At 39.1% G+C, this 19110-nt stretch overlaps 1 protein-coding gene across 20 annotated transcripts in view; it reads left to right on the top strand.

The window, feature by feature from the left end:
* Positions 1-19110, top strand: part of PROM1 (prominin 1) — a 70157-nt gene that overhangs the window by 29757 nt on the left and 21290 nt on the right. For 10 of the 20 annotated variants that reach the window (XM_055698051.1, XM_055698043.1, XM_055698031.1 and 7 more), the window contains 8 exons: positions 2146-2172; positions 3756-3961; positions 11104-11224; positions 13935-13998; positions 16213-16302; positions 16959-16982; positions 17609-17826; positions 18227-18301. In XM_055698051.1, the coding sequence (XP_055554026.1) occupies positions 2146-2172; positions 3756-3961; positions 11104-11224; positions 13935-13998; positions 16213-16302; positions 16959-16982; positions 17609-17826; positions 18227-18301 (825 nt within the window). The remainder of the gene's footprint in view (positions 1-2145; positions 2173-3755; positions 3962-11103; positions 11225-13934; positions 13999-16212; positions 16303-16958; positions 16983-17608; positions 17827-18226; positions 18302-19110) is intronic. The other 10 variants (XM_055698093.1, XM_055698084.1, XM_055698130.1 and 7 more) reach the window with 3 other exon arrangements.

Here is a 19110-nt window from a genome sequence, read left to right as displayed (position 1 = left end):
TAGGCTGTGCCTGTACACCTGGGAGGAGTGTAGGGTGGGTTTGCTCGGTAGAGGCTTTGGACAAAACCATTAGACCATAGGTGGTATACATGATCACTAGTATTTAGTAACTAGTGCGAAAATCATGGGAAATTTGAGACTAATGACAGCTGTAATCCTGCATAGTGGAGGCGCTTGTTAAAATACTGTGAGATTATAGGGAGGCAAATACAATATTAGGTGTGCTTAAGAGGCAAAACAGAGGCTGTTTATAGGTCCTAATTATGATCTGAATACCATGCAAAACTGTAAAACAAATTTGGAAAAGGAAAATATATCAGGACAAGTAGAGAATCCCCTCGAAGACAGAAGCATCAGTGAGAGGTAGCTGTGAAGAGGCCAGTGTGGCTGTAGAAGTGCCCCTGGAAGAATTTCCAGTGAGGATAGGGAGGTGTGAATGTCACAGAAGGGTGTGAGTAAGTAGTTAGAAATGTTGCCTATGGTTTTGATCACTCAAATTCTAGGAGAATGAACTCCGGCTAGGATGAGTTCAGAAAGTGTCTCTTAGGGTCACCTGGGAAACACAGAGGTCTTCAGAGGGGACTAGAGAGTTTGCTTTGCTTAGGAAAAGAATGGATAAGGGGTGCAATTACCCTTTTTAAATATATACCTGGAGAGGAAACACCAGGAAGAAAACACTGCTGTTTGGGAGAACGATGACGCTTTCACAGAAGCAAAGGGCAGAAATGGGCCATGTATAAATCCATGTGAGAAAGACGAGTTGTTGACCAAGCGCTGGGAACAGGCCTTCAGTAGCAAGAACAGGAAATCTGCTTCTCGTTTATCCTGCTAAGTATCTGCTGCCATTCCTCTGCTGGTTTTTTGTTTGTTTGGTTGTTTTGTTTTTTTTAATCCTATTTGTGGGATGTGTTTAGTGACCCAGGAGGCTTTTTCCACTTCTGTGCTGTGTGTCCCAGTGTTCCCAGTTGGACTCTTACTGTCGACATCTCCTGGTCCCCTGTCAGGGGCAGCAATCTGTCAGGACAGCCCAGCAGTTGAGCGCAGCTGCTGTGCCTGCTCAAGGCGAGCCAGCTCGCTGCTGCCGTTGTTTTACTTCTGCTGGGAGATGGGCTTGCTTGAAATGTTCAAAATCGTACTTGGTACCAGATTTATAAGGGTGGGTAAGCATTTGTTTTCCTCCCATTAAAAATATAGTTCCAAATATGATTTTGAACATTTTAAGTATGTTGTACAGTAGAAGTTTCATAAAGATATGTGTGATGCTGAAAAAAAATTTCCTAAACCTTGAGAACATTTCTGATTCTCACACGTCAGACTCGGGTCTGAGGAGTCTTGCCATCTTTAGCTTCTCTGCTTCCCTTTTCCACTTACAAGAAAGGGGAAAAGAGTTATCAGCTGTGAACTTGTCATATGGAGATGAAGGGGAAAAATACAAGAAATTCTGTTTCCATTGTGCAAATCGAATTCTTCTCAAATTCCTCTAATTGAATGTTTAGTTTTCAGTGTTGTTTTGAAATTATGGATAAGAAGACAGTGAAGAAACTGTTAAATAGACTTCTTCAGTCTTTCTTGAATGCCTTTTCTGTTATACTTTGGAATGATTTAAAATAAACCTGTACATAATTAGTTAGAAGTGAAGGTGAATTTTGCATGTGATGTGTTAAGGTCCCAAAACTGCTTTTGAAGCTGCAAAAATGAAATAAGCATTGAAAAGAAAAAGTCAGGAATATTATAGCAGTTATGACAGGTGGAATTCATGAAGACATCACTAAACCACGAAGTATAATGCAAGCCCTGTCCTTCTCTTCTGTGAGATGTGTTGGGAATGATACAAAACAGATGCTCAGTGCGAAAATAACTGGTCTGTTGTTGTTTTAATATGGGAATATTTTTTGGACAAATACTAGATTCCTTTCACTTACCAAGGAAACCAGAAATTATCTGCTATGTATTTTACTGTAAATATTTTTTGCATAATTATTTAATGGTGCTTCTGTGCATTATTTTACTTTAGTTGCTTCTTGTTATTGTTTCTGTGTTGTTAATTGTTTTGGTCATGGTTAATTATTCATTATTCACGTGATTTGTTTTTGTGCATGCTGCCTGTGTATTACACACATTCTTCATTTGTTTTGACTTCCACAGCCAGAAAATGTTGTCCTGACTCTTCAGGTAATGTTTTATGGTAGATGTACAGCTTTCAAAAGACACTAACCACATCTGTATGCACTACTACTATTAAAACATCCATAACTATTTTTAATGGTTTTTTTTAATAGTGTTTTTCCATCTAACCTATTTTAAGATCGTTTATGTTGTCAAATAGTTTTTGAAGTGTTCAGCTAATTAGAAAGGAGAACAGTAATCCTTTTGCAAAATCTAGCCAAGTTCTTCTTCCAAGCATCTAGTTTGTATTCTTCAGAAGGGCTAACAGCTTTTAACCAGCAGTTAATAACAATAATAAATTAAAAAATAGGCTTTATCCTAGAATGGGTAATTAGGTCAGAAATTTGCAACTCTGCTAATGGTGATGATTGCCGTATTTGGATCAGTTGGTAATTAGGGATTGTGAGGAAGGGCATCAGCAAAGCTGGAACTGGAGCATGAGTGATAGCTTGTGAGAAATTGTAACTTATTTTGCAGGACTATATCCAGCCTCAATTTCATCCGTTTGCTGCCAAGTTGCCCTTGTGCTGGCTGATTTGTAAAACAGAAGAGGGCTTAAAGTACTAGCGTGAGAATTAGTTCTCCTAAAATTGGGAAAGGAAAGGAGAAGAGAGATGTATCAGGGAAGGTAAACGGGGTGGGGGGGTGCCCACGCCGTGCTGTCTAGCTCTGTGCACAGACACCCGCCCAATCCAGTTTTGAATGTGTTGGCTTGTGTTTGCAGCAGTGGGAAGCAGTGTGGCCAGCTCCCAGCTTATCCCCTGAAGCCACAGCGCCTTGTGTAGGGGCTATGCCAGGGCTGCCTGGCCCCAGGGCTGCCTGGCCCTGCTTCTTGGTCCTGGGGCACTTGCACAGCTTCCGCAGTAAAAGCTAATTAGGCTCTTGCATTGCATCGTTCCCTTTCACTCTTTCCAGCTTCTGAAAGTGTCCTTTTAGTTGCTGGTGCTCTGCTGTTCAGCAGCAGAATAAATGTCTTTACCTGAGAGAGCTTAAAATCCACTTCTTTGTGTTTTCCAGTCCCTAAGCAGTTTTAGCATCAGCAGTTTGGAGAAGCATTTGCAATTGATCATCCGTTGAAGTGCTTCCCTTTGCGGTTCATATGAACCTTTCTGCCCATTACTGATTAAAAAGGAGAACAAGGCAAGCCTCCCGCCCCCAATGAAGTGTTGATCTAGTTAGCCTTGCAGATAATTTGTGGAGTCTTTTTGGAAGCAGATGTGAGAAACAGTAAATTTGTGGTCCAGGAAATCAAATGTGTTCATTTTTAACCTGTTTCAATTGCATTGATTCACATTTGTTCCTTGTGAGCATATTTCTCTTAGCACTCATTCCTGTAGTTTACCTAGCTAATACTCTACGTAAATAATTATTAGCTATCAGTATTTACAATGTTATGTATCTTTTTGTTGTATCAAAAGTTGTCAGCTATTGACAAAATACAGAACGTCCTTAACCTTGGGAACTTTGTAGATGGTTTAGTCTGTAGTTTGTTTTTTGGGTTTTTTTTTTTTATTAATATTATTTGCTCTATATTGATTGCAGTTACTGTGTGATATCTGCTATTACCACTGTTTTTGTCTGAATTACAGGCTATCTACTATGAAATCGGTTTTATAGTCTCCGCAGCCTTGGGATTGCTATTTATTTTGTTACTGCCTCTTGTGGGACTTTGCTTCTGTATGTGTCGTTGCTGTGACAACTGTGGTGGGGAAATGCATCAAAGACAGAAGAAAAATGCTGACTGTCAGAGGAGCTGTTTTGCAACATTTCTTTTTGTTGCTTCTTTAATAATAAGGCAAGTGTAATAAAGAGAACAATATGAAGCTTGGTATAGCACTAATTTTGCAGTATCATGTGACAAATAATGTTACTGTATTAGCCTACAGGTGCAGAATTATTAAAGAAAATGTGACTACATTGTAAAAAGGCTGCTACCATTGCTATCCACAGGTCATTATGTACTTGCTTGAGAGGAATGTAGGTGTGAAACAAAAAAAAAAATAAGCTCGATTTTGGCAAATGAAGTTTTCACCAGTCTCAAAATGGCAGCTGCAGAAGGTTTTGTTAGCCTTAGGAATATAGGATATAGTGTCCTATGTTCAGTTACCGTCCCATAAGAGAACCTGAGGTACAAAATGCTAGTTTGTTCTTGATAGTGTAGCGGCAGTGAGAAAAATAGTTGTGTGACCTCCTTCAGTATTTGCTGTCCCCCTGATTTTCATATTAGTTCAGAATAATGGGTTTTCTTGTGGGCACTGTGTTGTTTACAGCCTGCATGCACTCACTGTGAAATCCTGGAGTCTGGAGACACTTCGGTGCTACTGGTGTTAGGAGCACACTCTTGTTCTCTGCTGGGTGTGTAACAGATGATAAAGGACTACTGTCAAGACTTTTCCCTGTAGATGCTCTCAAAATACATTGCTTTCAGGCTTTTTATTTTCCTTCAACCTTTTCGTATTTTCACCTGCCTACTATCCTTATTTTGTGATTATAGATCAAGTCTTTTGATCTATACTGTGTCAGTCAGGTGGGACTTACTTTGTCACTTCACTATAACCTAGAATATTTTTTTTTCTTTTTACTACTGCTTTTCATGACAAATTGAGACCTTGCCTATGCTCAAATGTGGGCCACACTGATATCTGGTGTGGGAACATGCTCTTTTCTCCCAGGCATCACTAACAAATGTGACACTTCAGTATCCTGAAGACCAGAAAGTTAAATGGTACTGCAGGTGGTAGGTGCATCCCTGCCATGATGACAGGACAAAAGTTCTCCATAGTACAATGGTGCCTTAAAGAAAGTAAGTTATTAAATTATCTCTCAGCATGCCAAAACTGAAGGTAGCTCACAGACCTTGCCAGCTATCTTTACACCACGTTGCAGGATGCTGTGTTCTGGTAATAATGACTGAGGAATGTTGCCTGTCAGCAGAGAAACTGGGAGATCATCTGCCCAGTTGGTCTCTTTATCTTGCGCGTTTGCTGCGAGCTATTCTTGTGGTATTAAGCATACCCAGCACTGGCAAATGATTCTTTGCAGATCATGACTGGGAAGTCAGTGATCCCTACTGACATGCTTTCCATGCCTAGGGAGTCTGCCTCGGACTCATCCTTTTTTTGTAAGACATCAGGAGTATCAGATGCTTAATTTAAGGGAGGTGTTGGCGTGAGCTCTGTCTGCAGGTTTGCACAGGTGGAGATAATCTCCTATGACTTGCTGGCTAAGTCTCTAACGCTGTGAGTGCTGTGCAAGGCAAGATAGGACTTTATGAGACAAATATTACTTAGGCCAGCTTGGCTTGAGTGCTTGGGTCTCCGTACAAAGCAGATTCTGCTGCCCTTCCTGGATGTTCTTTCACAAGAGAAGAGAAGATGATGTGCCCTGGATCTATTTAAGCCTATGTCAACTTGCTTGCTGCTGTGCTGAAACACAAAAGGACAGGTAGCCATTGCCCCAACAAAAAAAAACCCAAAAAACAAAAAAAAAACCCAACCCACCCCCCAAAAAAACCCAAAAGAACCCCCCGAGAAAGCCTGAGATTTACTTAAAACTGTTTATTTCTTGTATTGTATGCAGGCTGTCTCCTTGTGGACTATTCTCTACTTTTTCCCCCAAGTTGCCATAGAATTTCATATTAGGTGGAAGATTTACCTGTAGTTGTTCTTCCAAAATCACACTTCTCAAGGAATGTGCCACAGCTGAATACATATGCTATGACAATAATCAAAAGGTTCATCCTGTTCAAGTAAAATGCTTATGGCTACTTGCAAACAGAGCCAAAAGAACAAAAACTTGAATGATCTCTGCTAATACAGGATTACATCAAGATGCAACATTAAATTGTTAAGGTGGATCCTCTCATTTTTTGGGTAAAGGTCGTGGAGCATCAGGGGCCTCCTTTGGGAGTGTCCCCCCCAAACCCTTGCCAGGTGACTGGAATGCTGTAGACTTCTTCACCCCAACTAGTGTGCTGCTTCAGGAGATGCATTTAGCAAGACACGCATCCGTCAGAGTGCCTCGAACCTGCACCTCTGCCAGTGGAGCTTTGCTTTAAATTAAGGCTGTCCAGTGGAAGGTACATGCAGACAGCTGATGGGGGGAATGGGAAGGTTTTCTAGGTGATGGACTTCTTCAGGATTACTATTTAAGTGTACATTCTGCATCCTCCTGTCCCTTTCCCTTGCAATGCCAGACATTATGGGATTCACACAGTCAAATGATCAGAACTTTGAAAGTAGGAAGCATGAGAATTATTTCTTTTTCATTAAACTTTTTATTTTTTCCAGTCCTTGGTATGGAAAGATGGGTTCAAACTGTATTTCCTTGGCTGGGCAGGACAGGTCAAATGCATAGTAGAGAGTATTAGTAGGGGAAAGACTCTGAATGTGGAGGTTGCAGTAGATTGTGTATATAGGTGACATCTCTTGAAAACTCTAGTAAAGGGTGGGGAATGGCTTTTCTGTGTGTCAGCATGCAAGTTCACACTGACATATATATGCAGTTAATACAGATTTTAGAAGATTTCAGCTAGTAGATTTTAATCTCAAGGAACATTTCTTCTCACTTTTCCATTGATAGGGTCCTCTGGTAATTAGGATGAAGTCAATACTAAGCTTACTGGAATCATGTGTAAAGGAATTAAAGATGACAGATTTTTTTTTTTTTTAATTAAAAAAAAAAACCACAAACCACTCTACCTAGATCTGCTCTCTGAAGGTGGGGTGCATGTGGGAAGTATGCTTTCCTCAAGGAAAGGTACAAGAGACCATTCAGAAGACTTGTGATTACATACACTGTTGTTTATCTTAAATAGGCCTTCAGTGTGTAATTTTCCAGTACGTGCATTTGTTTGATGCATTTGAAATACTTCTTTTGGTAGATTGAACCAAGAACACATGTGGTGTTTTTGGTAATTTGCAGTTTTTCTGTATGAATGTTGTCCTACAAAGTAGGATTCTATTGCTAAAGGGCATAGGATGTAGAAATAATCTATCAAATATATAGCTGAGTAATTTGATTTTTTGATATTCCAAATTTATCATCAAAAAATTATGTGCTTTTCTGCAAAGGTTAACTCGAATTCAGGATCAGAGACCTGCTATTAAATCTGATTTCCTAGTCATCTGCAAGCTTAGGCAAACATATGTTTTCTTTGGGAAAGAAATGTGATTTCATTAAGTTCTAAATTGTAAAGTCAAGGAAGGGACACTTGATTTCTTTAGAAAAATATCCTGATACATCACAGTACCAAATTTAATACTGGTGATAGAAGGTGTCCTGGCTATTGGATAGAAAAACACATAGTCAGTTTTCTGTCCTTCCAAGAGAGGTTGTGTTGTAAGTTTTGTGAAGTTGTGGATGTCGTTATGTATGAGGCTAGGGAAAGCCAAGTCCGAAGGAAGGGAATGGTACTTGGCATCTGGTGAAAAAGTTGTTACAGAAGTTTCTAGCCTGTTATTTTCTTAAATTTGTTAGTTAGTAGTGAGGAAGGTAAGATTCTTACAATATGTAAATCTGTTCAAGTTTTCTATTCTGTGACTTGGGATTTTTTGCAAACACAGCTAAAGGAGAAGCTTCGGTCCCCCACTGCAGCTGGATTAGTAACATTTATATCTGTGAAACCCGATAAGAAATTGAGGGTGGAATATCTGATTCCTGAAGAGACTGTTTAAACAATTCTCTAATCTGTTAGAGAATGTAGAAAAGGCATGTCCTTTTCATTCCTGCTTTATGACTTTCTCCTTGTAGCCTTTTATTGAATGTTGACTCCAGCCTCAGTTACATGTTAAATAGATTTATTTTTATCCTCTCTCATGTTGTGTGTTTGTTTAGTTACATTCAGAATGTAGTCACAATTGTTCTGAGTGCCTTGTCTGCTTACAGCATCTCTGCTATCTTGTTTCCTCCCACTCCTTCCCTTTAGGAGATGAAGAGAAAAACTATCATGCTCATATCTTACAAAGTACTGTTTTGTTAGCTTCCAGTTGACCTTTCTGCTCTGGAAGCATAATATTGAAAAGACATAAAAACGCTGGCTGTCCAAAGAACAAGGACATGATAAACTCCAAACCTCATAGTGACATATAAATGCTTGTTTATCAGGAAAAATTGAGATAGTTCATCTTCTGATTTAAAAAAAAACACAATTACCATCACTGTAGAGTGAAAAGAAGTAATACATTGCATGTGTCTATGATAAGCAAAGTAACTGGTTTCATTTTAGAATCATCAAATGGTTTGGGATTTTTATGCATTCTGAGCTACCCATGGGGGGTAGCTGATGGTAATGGCTGCTCAAATGTTTTTTGTAGTGGAAATACAACTATGTCATTTGCTGTTAGTTAAGTAAATAGCAAGATAAATTTTGGTGTCCCTTCATTCATTAATGACTTCTGGGAAGATAGTTAATTGCCAGTTTTGAAGACATAGCTGTGAAATTTTGGCTAGGGAAGCAACCGCTTTGTCAGACTCTGTTATCCTGTTATGAATATTCTTGGATGTTGAGAAAAATGTTATTGAAGCATTTGTAGTAGACCAGCACCTGTAGCATATAGTCTTGCCATCTCTCTGTATCATGCTCTGAAATCAGAATTTTCCTACTGAGAGTATTTGTCAGGGCAGAAGAGATTCTTGTACTTGAGACTAGTTTTACCAGGAGAACAAGCCTTTACGTTGTTTGGGAAGGCTAAAATAGGAAAAGCAAAATAAAGTTGAAGGTTTGGTTTTGGATCACTGATAAGAGGAGACATGCATCATCAGGGTGTTCGCTTCTGTCTTGCTAGGATATGCAAATCATGTTGGTTTAAGTACCCATTTGCTCTCCACCATCCCATTTCTCATTTATCTGGTTGTATTATGGCTTCCTTTGAACACACGTTTTTTTGCAGTAAGAATTATTCTTACCCTGTATATTTTGCCCCATCAGAAGCCCGTTACAGTATTTCTCTAAGTCTTACTTAAAAATAGTATTTAGGCTGTCTTGACACCCCAACTCAGGAAGTTTGACAGTCTGGGTGGAGCGCAATACCATTGGTGTTAGTGACTCCCTTTTGTGCGGATGTCCACAGTGACCTTTCAGGGTACTGCCTGCCTCTCCAGTGTTGAGCTGATGTGCTGTAATGCGCAGTACAGGACTGACCCAATGTGCCATCCAGCAACTGCTTGTGATGCACCCAGCTGCAGCCCCTGGGCGGTGCTTGCCCTTTGAGGCTGTATTGAGCCGGTGTTGAGTGGATCTGTGCTGTCCGCCAGTTAAACCTGCGGAAGGTTAGTGCTTAGCTTAGCCCATCAAGTGGGTTTGTAGTGAGCTGCCTTTGAGGCTACTACCACTCTAATGCTTACTTGATTTTTCTGGTATTTGTCTGAAAGGTTAGCTGTTGTGACCAAGAGATGTTTACAAAAAAAAGTGAATCATAGAATCGTTTATATTGGGAAAGACCTTTAAGATCATACAGTCCTACCGTAAACCCAACGTTTACCAAGTCCACCACTAAACCACGTCCCCAAGTGTCATGTCTACGTGTCTTTTAGATACCTCCAAGGATGGTGACTCCACCACTTCCCTGGGCTGCCTGTTCCAGTGCTTCACAGCCCTTTTAGGGAAGAATTTTTTCCTAATATCCAATCGAAACCTCCCCTGGCACAACTTGAGGCCATTTTCTCTTATCCTATTACTTGTTACTTGGGAGAAGAGACTGACCCCCACCTTGCTACAGCCTCCTTTTGGGTGGTTGTAGACAGTGAGAAGGTCCCCCCTGAGCCTCCTTTTCTTCAGGCTAAATGACGCCAGTTCCCTCAGCTGCTCCTCATAAGACTTGTTCTCTAGACCCTTCACCAGCTTCATTGCCCACCTCTGGACGCCTTCCAGCACCTCCATGTCTGTCTTGCAGTGAGGGGCCCACAACTGAACACAGTATTCGAGGTGCGGCCTCACCAGTGCTGAGTACAGAGGGACAGTCACTTCCCTAGTCCTGCTGGCCACACAGTTATGGATGCAAGTTGCCATTTGTCTGTTGGCAAAGAAAACTGGCCAGTGTGGAAGCCATTGTCTGTGTGAAAATGTACATGTTGTCTAATTCTCCTATCAGTTCTAGTTTCTTCACCAGTTTCTCTTATCAGGTCATCTACTGAAGTTTCCACCACTTTCTATAAGCATCATCAAGAAACTGTATTGAAGAGTTAGTCATTGGAGTCTGCTTGTCAAGTGCTTGTCATCCTTCTGTTTAAGTCTATTTTACATCTAAACTAAACAAAGAAACGTAAGGGTGATATATGCTAAGAGAGCTTTTGAAGCCTCTCACGGGACTTCTAATTGCCTTTTTACTTACTGTTTGTGCAGATCTGTCATATTGTAATTAGAATTTTACAGTGGGGTATGATCAAATAGAAAATCAGCAGCAGTGCTGACTGGAAGTCTAACTCGCTACCTTTTGGCTTAGTATCAGGAAATGCCTATATATTATTTTAGTGTTAACAGGGACTATTCGTGTGCTTTTAAAAGATCCTTGTAATTATGTAAATAAATTGGGCCATTAGCAGTAAATGTTGCTGACATTTTCAAATGTAAAATATTTCTTTTCACTGTTAACTTATGCACGTTTGCTGGTAGCTGTGTCAAGGTTAATAATACTTGTAAAAAAGCCTAACGTTTCTAAGTCTGGTACAATTTACCTGGGCTATATACATCTTCTGACAGTATCAATGCAAATGGATAAGTAGTTGTGCTTTAGTAACTTCTGAAGACTTCAGGTTAACATTGCTTTCTCCTTTCTGTTTTTTGAATGAGTAGTGAGAACTTGCAGAAAGAAAAAGAGAATGTGTGAATTTATGGAAGTGTTTATTGTGATAAAGTTGACCTTTTTTAGCTGTAATTTTTTGTATCTATTTTATGTCAGAATGGTCGTTTACAATAATAATTACCTGTATTTTTTATAGTGTTGGAGTGCTCTGTGCTTATGCTGCCAACCAGCATTTAACTAACCAAGTCCGAGGAGCAAAGAAACTGGTTAACAGTAACTTTAAAGATCTGAAAATTTTCCTTAACGACACTCCAGCGGTAAAGAATTTTTATCTTTATGGGGAGTGGGAGGGAAGAAGTGTAAGAAAGAAATATTGCAGAACATAGTTGTTTGTTTGGCATAAATTACTTTTTTGTATTTTGTTTATTCTTTATATGTCAGTCTCACAAAGTAGAACAAATGATGCAAGGTAAGACAGCAGTAAACGTTTGGGAGTTATCCTGATGGATCAGTATTCTTTGAGCAACTTCTGAGCTGTACTCCTGGAGTATGGTGCGATGGTGCTTGTAGGCCCTCTTCCTTCTGCAGAACTACTGCAGGTTGCTAGCAGAAGGTGAATCATTTGGAAAAAATATGTTTTTAAAAGGAATACATACAAAAAAGGGAAAGAAGGTTTTTCATGAGAATGTGGATTCTGTGTTTCTCTTTCCTGTTTCCTTGTATTTTGGACTTGTTATGTGCTCTGGGACTGAGCTACAGTAACTTCTTTTCCACAAGTATTTTTACTGTTTTTTCTTTAAACCAGGGTCATACTGTGCCATAATAAACAGGAAAGATTCTTTTCTTTCCACTCTCAAGCTTTCCTTAGAGTCTGGAAAGGAGCCCTCTACGTATCTTTTTTGCATGGGGGGGGAAATGCTAGTAAGGAAGATTTTAAACTTTGCCATGTACAAATGTCAATTCTTAATGGATTAGGAGGGAAAAAAAAGCCCGACAGTCCTGTTACCTTGGCTTTCATTAATTTTAATTAATTACATTTAATTAATCTGTTTTACTTCCATGTGACTGATAAATTGGAAACAGGAGGGATCCGTGAGTGTGGTAGCATCACAGTCACAGTAACTCTGGGCTGTTCTCAAACAGGAGACATCTGGGTGGTGCCTTTAAATGTTTCCCTAGCTGGAGTTGTTCCCTATAGAATTAGTCATTTGCTCATGGTGTTGTGACAGTCTAGTGATGAACATATGTGGCAGGAAGTGGACACTATGCCAACAATTTCTTTCTTGAAGCAGAGTGCCTTTTTGTCAGTTTGGAACTGACTCAGGCACAGAAAGATGCAATCCAGTTGCATTCAGAAACCACTAGACTCCCCTTCGCAGTACATTGAGCGATGACAAGAAATGTCGGAACAGAAAATCTGTTATGTAGAACTAACTATCTTAATAGATAAAAAACCCACAGACACTAGCTAAAAAAGTTAATAAACACCTGAATTACTGAATTTAAGTGTCAGGATTTGAACACTTGTGCCAGGGGTTCCTCAAAGTCTCACTTAGGTAGCAGGTTTTTAGTTTCTAGGCAGCATTATTTTTCTTTTTACACTTGCTACTTAATGATGCAGTCACCAGTTATATCTTTTAAGTAATTTTGTCAGAGAAGGTACGTATCATGTATACACACATGTTTGTAAGAATTTCTTGAGGATAGGAGAAGGATGTCAGCTTCTTGAAAAAGTTGTAGAATACAACTATTTGGCTATAAAGCTCTGAAATCCTAACTGGTGTCCTTGACTCATCAGTATGAGGTATACAGCATATAAGAGGATTTATAAAAAGAAGTCACATGTTAAGTGTCCATGTCATAGAAGATTTGCAGACCGAGTATTGAGCGATAACACTGTTAGTTACACAGAATCGCCTTTTGTCTGTGACATTGCTGGAGACAATGCAAAACCTGTAGCTCTGCAACATTTTAGTCCTTAGGTTAGCCTAGGAAGACAAAAGAAATAAACAAAAAATATACCTGCAGCTGCCTTTAGTAAGCGATTCTCAGGTTTGTTGTTTTGGGGTTTTTTTTCCACTTTTTTTTTTTTAGAAAAATGAGCTCTGCCTCATACTTTATCATTTAATTACATCCAGTGCTGTATGATCAATATGTTGGTTTGAGGGTGGTTTTTTGTCTGTTCGGGTTTTTTTCGTTACTCAACAGAAAGTTTGAGACTGCAAGCCAGATACGCTTTGGTACACATTTGAGTCACATTTAAACTCGGAAACCCATTTGTCAAGTGTGTTAACTTTTACATTACTTAAGCTCAGTTGGGGTAGGATTCGTAATGCACCATTTTAAATGTGCAGAAATCAGTAAAGGTGGTTAATGTCTTTTCAAAACTAGTATGGTAAGATTTCCACTTGGGATGGCTCTTTGGTAGCCTTTTGTCCAAACTCCGCATCCACTGGTAACCAGGTTTTAATGGTGTCTTGGTAGAGCTCAGGTTGTGACTGGGCCAAACCTACCTGGGGTTAAGGAAAACCATTTGCATTAAGTGAGAGCAGCCAGCTCCTTTCCGAAAGAGAAGCTCTGAGGGGCTGCCCAGGTACAAGCCAGTCTGGTGGTCAATCGTTTCCAAATTACCACCCTGTCGTCTTGCGCATGTCTCTTCACGAAGGAGGAGCTAATGCCACTAGAAAATCAAATAACAGAGATGATGATGTGCAAAACCTTATTGGCCTGACTGACTTGAGGCCTTCATAAGGCCAGAGTTCCTGCTACTTAACACTTTTCAGTGGAATCATTTACTCCAGTGATGTTCTAGTTAAGTAGTTTTCCCAAATAAACACATCTTTTATTACATGCAGTTCTGCCAAGGAAGTTTTTTAAATACTTAGTTAACTGAAAACAGTAGAGTGCCAGGATTTTGGGGGTTTGCACAAGTGTTTTGATTGCTTCAAAGAGGCAGTTTGACTCATTATTTAAAAGCATAACTTTTTTCCAGTTGTTTTAATAGTTATTTTATCATCTTCTTTTCAGCAAATTGACTACTTGGTGAGCCAGTACAACACAACTAAGGATAAAGCACTCTCTGACCTAAATAGTAAGTACTTTGATTTAAAGAGGGTTAGCAATGTGTATTTAAAGACTTGAATAAGATGATGTCAATAGCTCATAATGCAAAATGAAATTTTCTTTATGAGAATATGGTTTTCAAACAAGTGCTGTTGTCAGTGGTAAATGAGACTAAAACCTGAAATTAATTTCACATAAAATGTCTTGGAGCTGGTATAATGCATATTATTTCCTGAAATAGAAGTATTTTCTTAAATACTGTATACCATAAGTCAGGCTAGTATTTTATTTTCCTTTTTATAGTTCAATAACCACTAATATTCAAGGCTTTTTCAGAATATTGTTCCCTGGTTTTTAATGTGGAGCCAAATGTCAAGGAACAGAGCTGCTAGCTGTTTTGATGGTTCCAGTGAGTGAGAGAGCTCTGTATTTATTTTTGTTGTTACACCTTTGTCCTCTACTCAGCTAGAAGTTGAGGTATAAGCTTATCTTCTTTCTAAAGCTGCTTAACGTATTTGCCATTTCAGAATGAGCAGTTGAAGAGCAGGAGATAAAATTGAAATACAACAGCTGCCCTTTCCCCTTCAGCACAGTTAAAGTGCGAGGCGTTACCTTTTAAAGATCTCAGTAAACAGAAACAACCAAATGACTGACTTTTGTTTTTAATTTAAGCATTGCTTTCCAAAACAGATAACAGAAAGGGCTGACCAAATACAGTGCAGATTATAATTCAAGATGTCTTCTTAGCAGGTGTTGATAAATGTGTTCAGATCTGCATTTCAGACTGAAGTGAAATACAGAAATACCAAAAAACCAAGGATTGTTGCTGGGATCAAACTATGCAAATGTGGCAGCATGCCACTTATCCTAAACTGATTTATTTTACCCAGAATCCATGCTTCTGTCTAGGTTTAAAATGTATTTTTAAGGTAGTCCTCAATGCAGCCAGCTTGGCATGACCCAGGGTCAGTATGTCTTGTCTCTGTGAGGCTACTAATGCACATTGAATGTTCTTGTGAAACAAGGAGCAACAATAGTCTTGCAACTTAATTCTGGGCAGAAACACTCTTGTCTAAAAGGTGTGTGTCATCTTTAAGTCTATAATAATAATGAATTGACACCTGCATTTCAAGTGCTAGCTTGTAGCTTACCAGGCGCTCCAAACTGAAATTTCAAATTAAATATTTACTTGTTCTCAATGCTAATTTAATATGTTAACAGAAAACGAACTGGATTTGTGATGAGAGTGCTCATCAATAAATAAAGATAGCTTTTATTTTCTTGAAATACCAGAATTAAGTATGTGACACCTGGGGGCAAAAAAATTCATTCTAAGGGAATCAGTACCATAAATTTGGAGAGAAGTGTAGATGAGTTCAGTTTGCCCACCCTAAGGAAATGCTGAGAAGTGTTTTCTGCTTGATAAAAATTCTCATCCCAAGCCAGACCTGGCAGTGTTGACAGTAATGGATGCTTCTGTAGCATGCAGTATTCCCATCTCATCAAGAACAAAACACTCAAAAAGCTGTTTACCGTGATCTGCAAATGGAGGGGACCCAGAAACTACCTAAAGGATATGTTACATTAAAATGCTTCACCGAACTCTGCTCAGCGTCTGTCTGTTTGGAGGTGGGGATAGCTGTAGGGTAAGCGCGAAACCAGCCCTGAGCAGGGGTGCCAGGTGCACTGCACGAGGGGTCAGGGACCAGAGACAGGTGCCTGACACGCTTACGGGATTTCAGCGGAGATGGCTGACAGGTCTGGGCTGTGGGTGACCTTGACATTGCTGGGTACATGAGGAACAGGAGAAAGGAAAATAATCCATTTTCTAGATTCTCTTGCACTATGAAAACAGTGTGTAGTGAAAGAGTATGACACAACATTGCTGTCCAGACCTCTTTTGAGATAGATGGTGAAAAAAAATACCTGTTTCCAAAAAAGTAGTAAATGCAATAAACCACATATTTTGGAGAAGTGTTGTGTCTTTACCTATATAGTTATGTGCTAGTGAATGTTCTCAGTCACATTTTGATTCACTGCTTTAATTTACAGGCCTATAGCTAGCTAAAGGAGAACTGTGTACCTGCGTTATCTTCTGTCATTAAGTTCTCGCTGTCAGGACTTAGAGAAATTTTAATCTTATAGGTATACTTTAACTTAAGAGTCTGACAGCGCCTATACTAAGAGGTTGTTTAAATTGAACTAGTGTGTAATGGGTATTTTTATCTGTCCACACATATAGATGTAGGACCCTTGCTTGGAAATAGAGTTCAAGAACAGCTGGGAAAAGAAGTACGCCCTGCACTTGATGCAGCTCTGACAATGGCAGGAGGTAAAGATGTACATATCATTGTATTAATGTTCTGTTGCTGTGGTAAAACAGGCATCATCTTTCTAGTGCGCAGTATGGGATGGCTTTATGCAGTAACATGGTTCAACTTACCATTTTTCTACGTGCCTCAATGTTTCTTTTAAACTGAAGACTTCAGATATTTTAAAATGTATAAATACATTTATAAACTAAACCAAGATTTATGTGGTATTGTTGATACCTAGTTTCAGCATCATTGAAGAGAGATGAAATCCAAATTCCCTGCTCCAGCTTGTTGTTCCTTTCCATTGAATATAAGGGAGATTAGGAAAGCTGTGCTTTAAGAGCTGTCCATAGGTCTTTGCAGGTTAGTCTTAGACATACAATGGCCTCATCCTGTACACTCCCAAGCTTTGCTAACCATCATTTCTTCAGTCTCTTTGAGTTAAGCATTGCTCATGCCTAGTTCTGTCTCCATTTAAAGAAAGTACTCTTTTATTACATTTTCTGTATAAGGAATTAGGTACTGTTTATAGAGAAAATCAGGTACAGCTAATAGCACAAAGTGAAAGACACCCATGAACTTGAGTCACTCTGGTTTTTCTATCCATGAATTCTTTTTCATTCACTCGTCATCATTCTCCTTTTTTGCTTTATTTCTCTTACTTGTCTTGAAGTCAAAGTGGAAAGGGCTATCAAAGGTAAAAAAACATGATAAAACCTTGTGTTGTGTGAAGTGCACTTTATTTTTGTGACTTGTGTATTTTTAGTTGTATCTGTGTGGGTTTTTTGTCTATTAAACATCTGATCAGTGGTTTGTTTGGTGTGATTGGGATGAAACCTAAAGCCAGACAGCATTGCGCACTCATGATGCTTGACTGATGCAACATAGTCTCTTTCCCTTTCTTGCAGCTACATAATTTGTGAGTTGGATTATAAAAAAATACTGAAAATACAGTTTTGTGGACATGGGCTTTCTTTTGATACCTAATGACCAAGTGTTAAAGTTCTTTACTGAAACCACTTGAGTAAGGAGAGGTAGGGAAAGGGTAGAAAAGAATAATCTGGGAGATGGATAGAATCTCAATAAAAGTAGCCTGAGCACATTAATTTGTTTGTAGGAAGGCATAACTTGTGTATTTTTGTGCGCCATAAATACATATTCTGTGCTAGAGGGTTTTTCTGGAGGGGAAGCAGGGTTATTTAAATCAGTGTTGTTGAGAATGTCATAGCATTTACATGTGCTCTTTCTCTTCATAACTGTATCTATAGACTGGTTTCTAATTAAAGTGTTTTGTTTTTTTTTTTAAACTTCACATCTTTGCAGCCATCAGAGAAACAAAGGAAGCACTAGAAAATGTGAGTGTCTCTGTAGAGGTTTTGCAGGAGGGAACAGAGAGGCTTCATGCAAACTTGACAGACGTTAAAATGCATCTAAGCAACACCCTCAATGATTCTGCATGCTCTGCAGCTCAGGCTGCCTCCACTTGCAATATCATCAGGAATTCATTACATCAGTTGAACATCAATGCCAATTTTAGTGGGGTAAGAGAATATTTTTCAGATTCTTACAGTGTGATTGCCTTGAATAAGCCCAGCAGTATCTCTGCAACTTAATGGCTCAGTGAGTGCTGTCACTTGTGAGATAAGTCACCTTTCCTTATTGTGTTTCTGGGTAATTCCAGTCACTGTTTTCATCTGTGTAGGAAAGAATAAAATGTGTGTCAAGCAGCTACATTAAAGTGCTTGCAGTGCCCAGGCAGTGAAGTAATCTGCCCTTGCAAAAATGCTGAGATTAAGCTTTGCTTTTGTACAAGTTTGCTAGAAAGAATCTACTACAAAACATCTTTCCAGTTTATTTACCCTCTCTCCTGCCTTTGAAATATTTAGTAAATTAGCAAGACTACTACTTCGATGTGACTCAAGAATGCTTTTTGCTTCCTAGTTGCCAGGAGTGAGTTCACAGCTTGCGAAGGTCAATGATGTTCTAAAAACAGACCTTTCTAGTCTGGTTCAAAAGGTATGTTTCTTGGCAGGCTTGTAAACTGTTAATTAAACTGGGGTACTTGTGTATCACTTGTTTTTTTCCTTTGACTTTTTCAAGCAGAATTGTCTTTTTCCCACCTCATCCTGCCTCATGGCGGGTATCTCTCCTTATTCCATTGTTTGGCCAAGATTTAATATTTGAAAGTATGAATGTAGTGCTTTTTGTCTCCAGGATACTACAGATTAAGAAGTATTGCTAATTGTCTGCCTGAAAAGACAATCATTAAAAAACAAAAAAGCAGAAATATGGATCCACTAGCATGTTCTATATCTTTTGGTTCAAATTAAAGAAAAAATCCATGCTGTCCTAATTAATTTTATTGTATTCCAGCTATTTTGAAATATGCCTTTCAAATTCTTTATGTGTATATTTGTTATTAAATCTGGTGCAATGGACCTAATGGAATTACTAATAGTATTCTTGCAAGACTATCCACAAAACACGATGATTTTCATCTAGAAAAAAAATGGCTTAGCTTGAGCAGTTTAAAAATCTAGCAATCAGAAAATGTTCGTGAGGAATGGAAGGCGCTTTCTGAAACCATAGGCTGTGTGTAGGTTAGACCTCTGCCTGCTTCTGAAGTGACCATGCCTGCAAGAAGTAAGACTTCAAGCACCTGCTGCAGTGGCTGCTGCTTTCAGTCCGGTTGAGCTACTGAGCTTGGTTCCCCTGGTTTAGACCCTTGCTTTCCCCTTCTCACTGAAGAAAGCGTTGCAGTGTCTTTAGTGGCAGTTGGATTCCATGGTTGTGTGACATGCATTTCAGGTTAGGAAGGCACAGGC

This window comes from Falco cherrug, chromosome 1 (assembly GCF_023634085.1).
Source record: "Falco cherrug isolate bFalChe1 chromosome 1, bFalChe1.pri, whole genome shotgun sequence".
Classification (NCBI taxonomy): domain Eukaryota; kingdom Metazoa; phylum Chordata; class Aves; order Falconiformes; family Falconidae; genus Falco; species Falco cherrug.
This window is presented reverse-complemented; position numbering and strand designations above follow the sequence as displayed.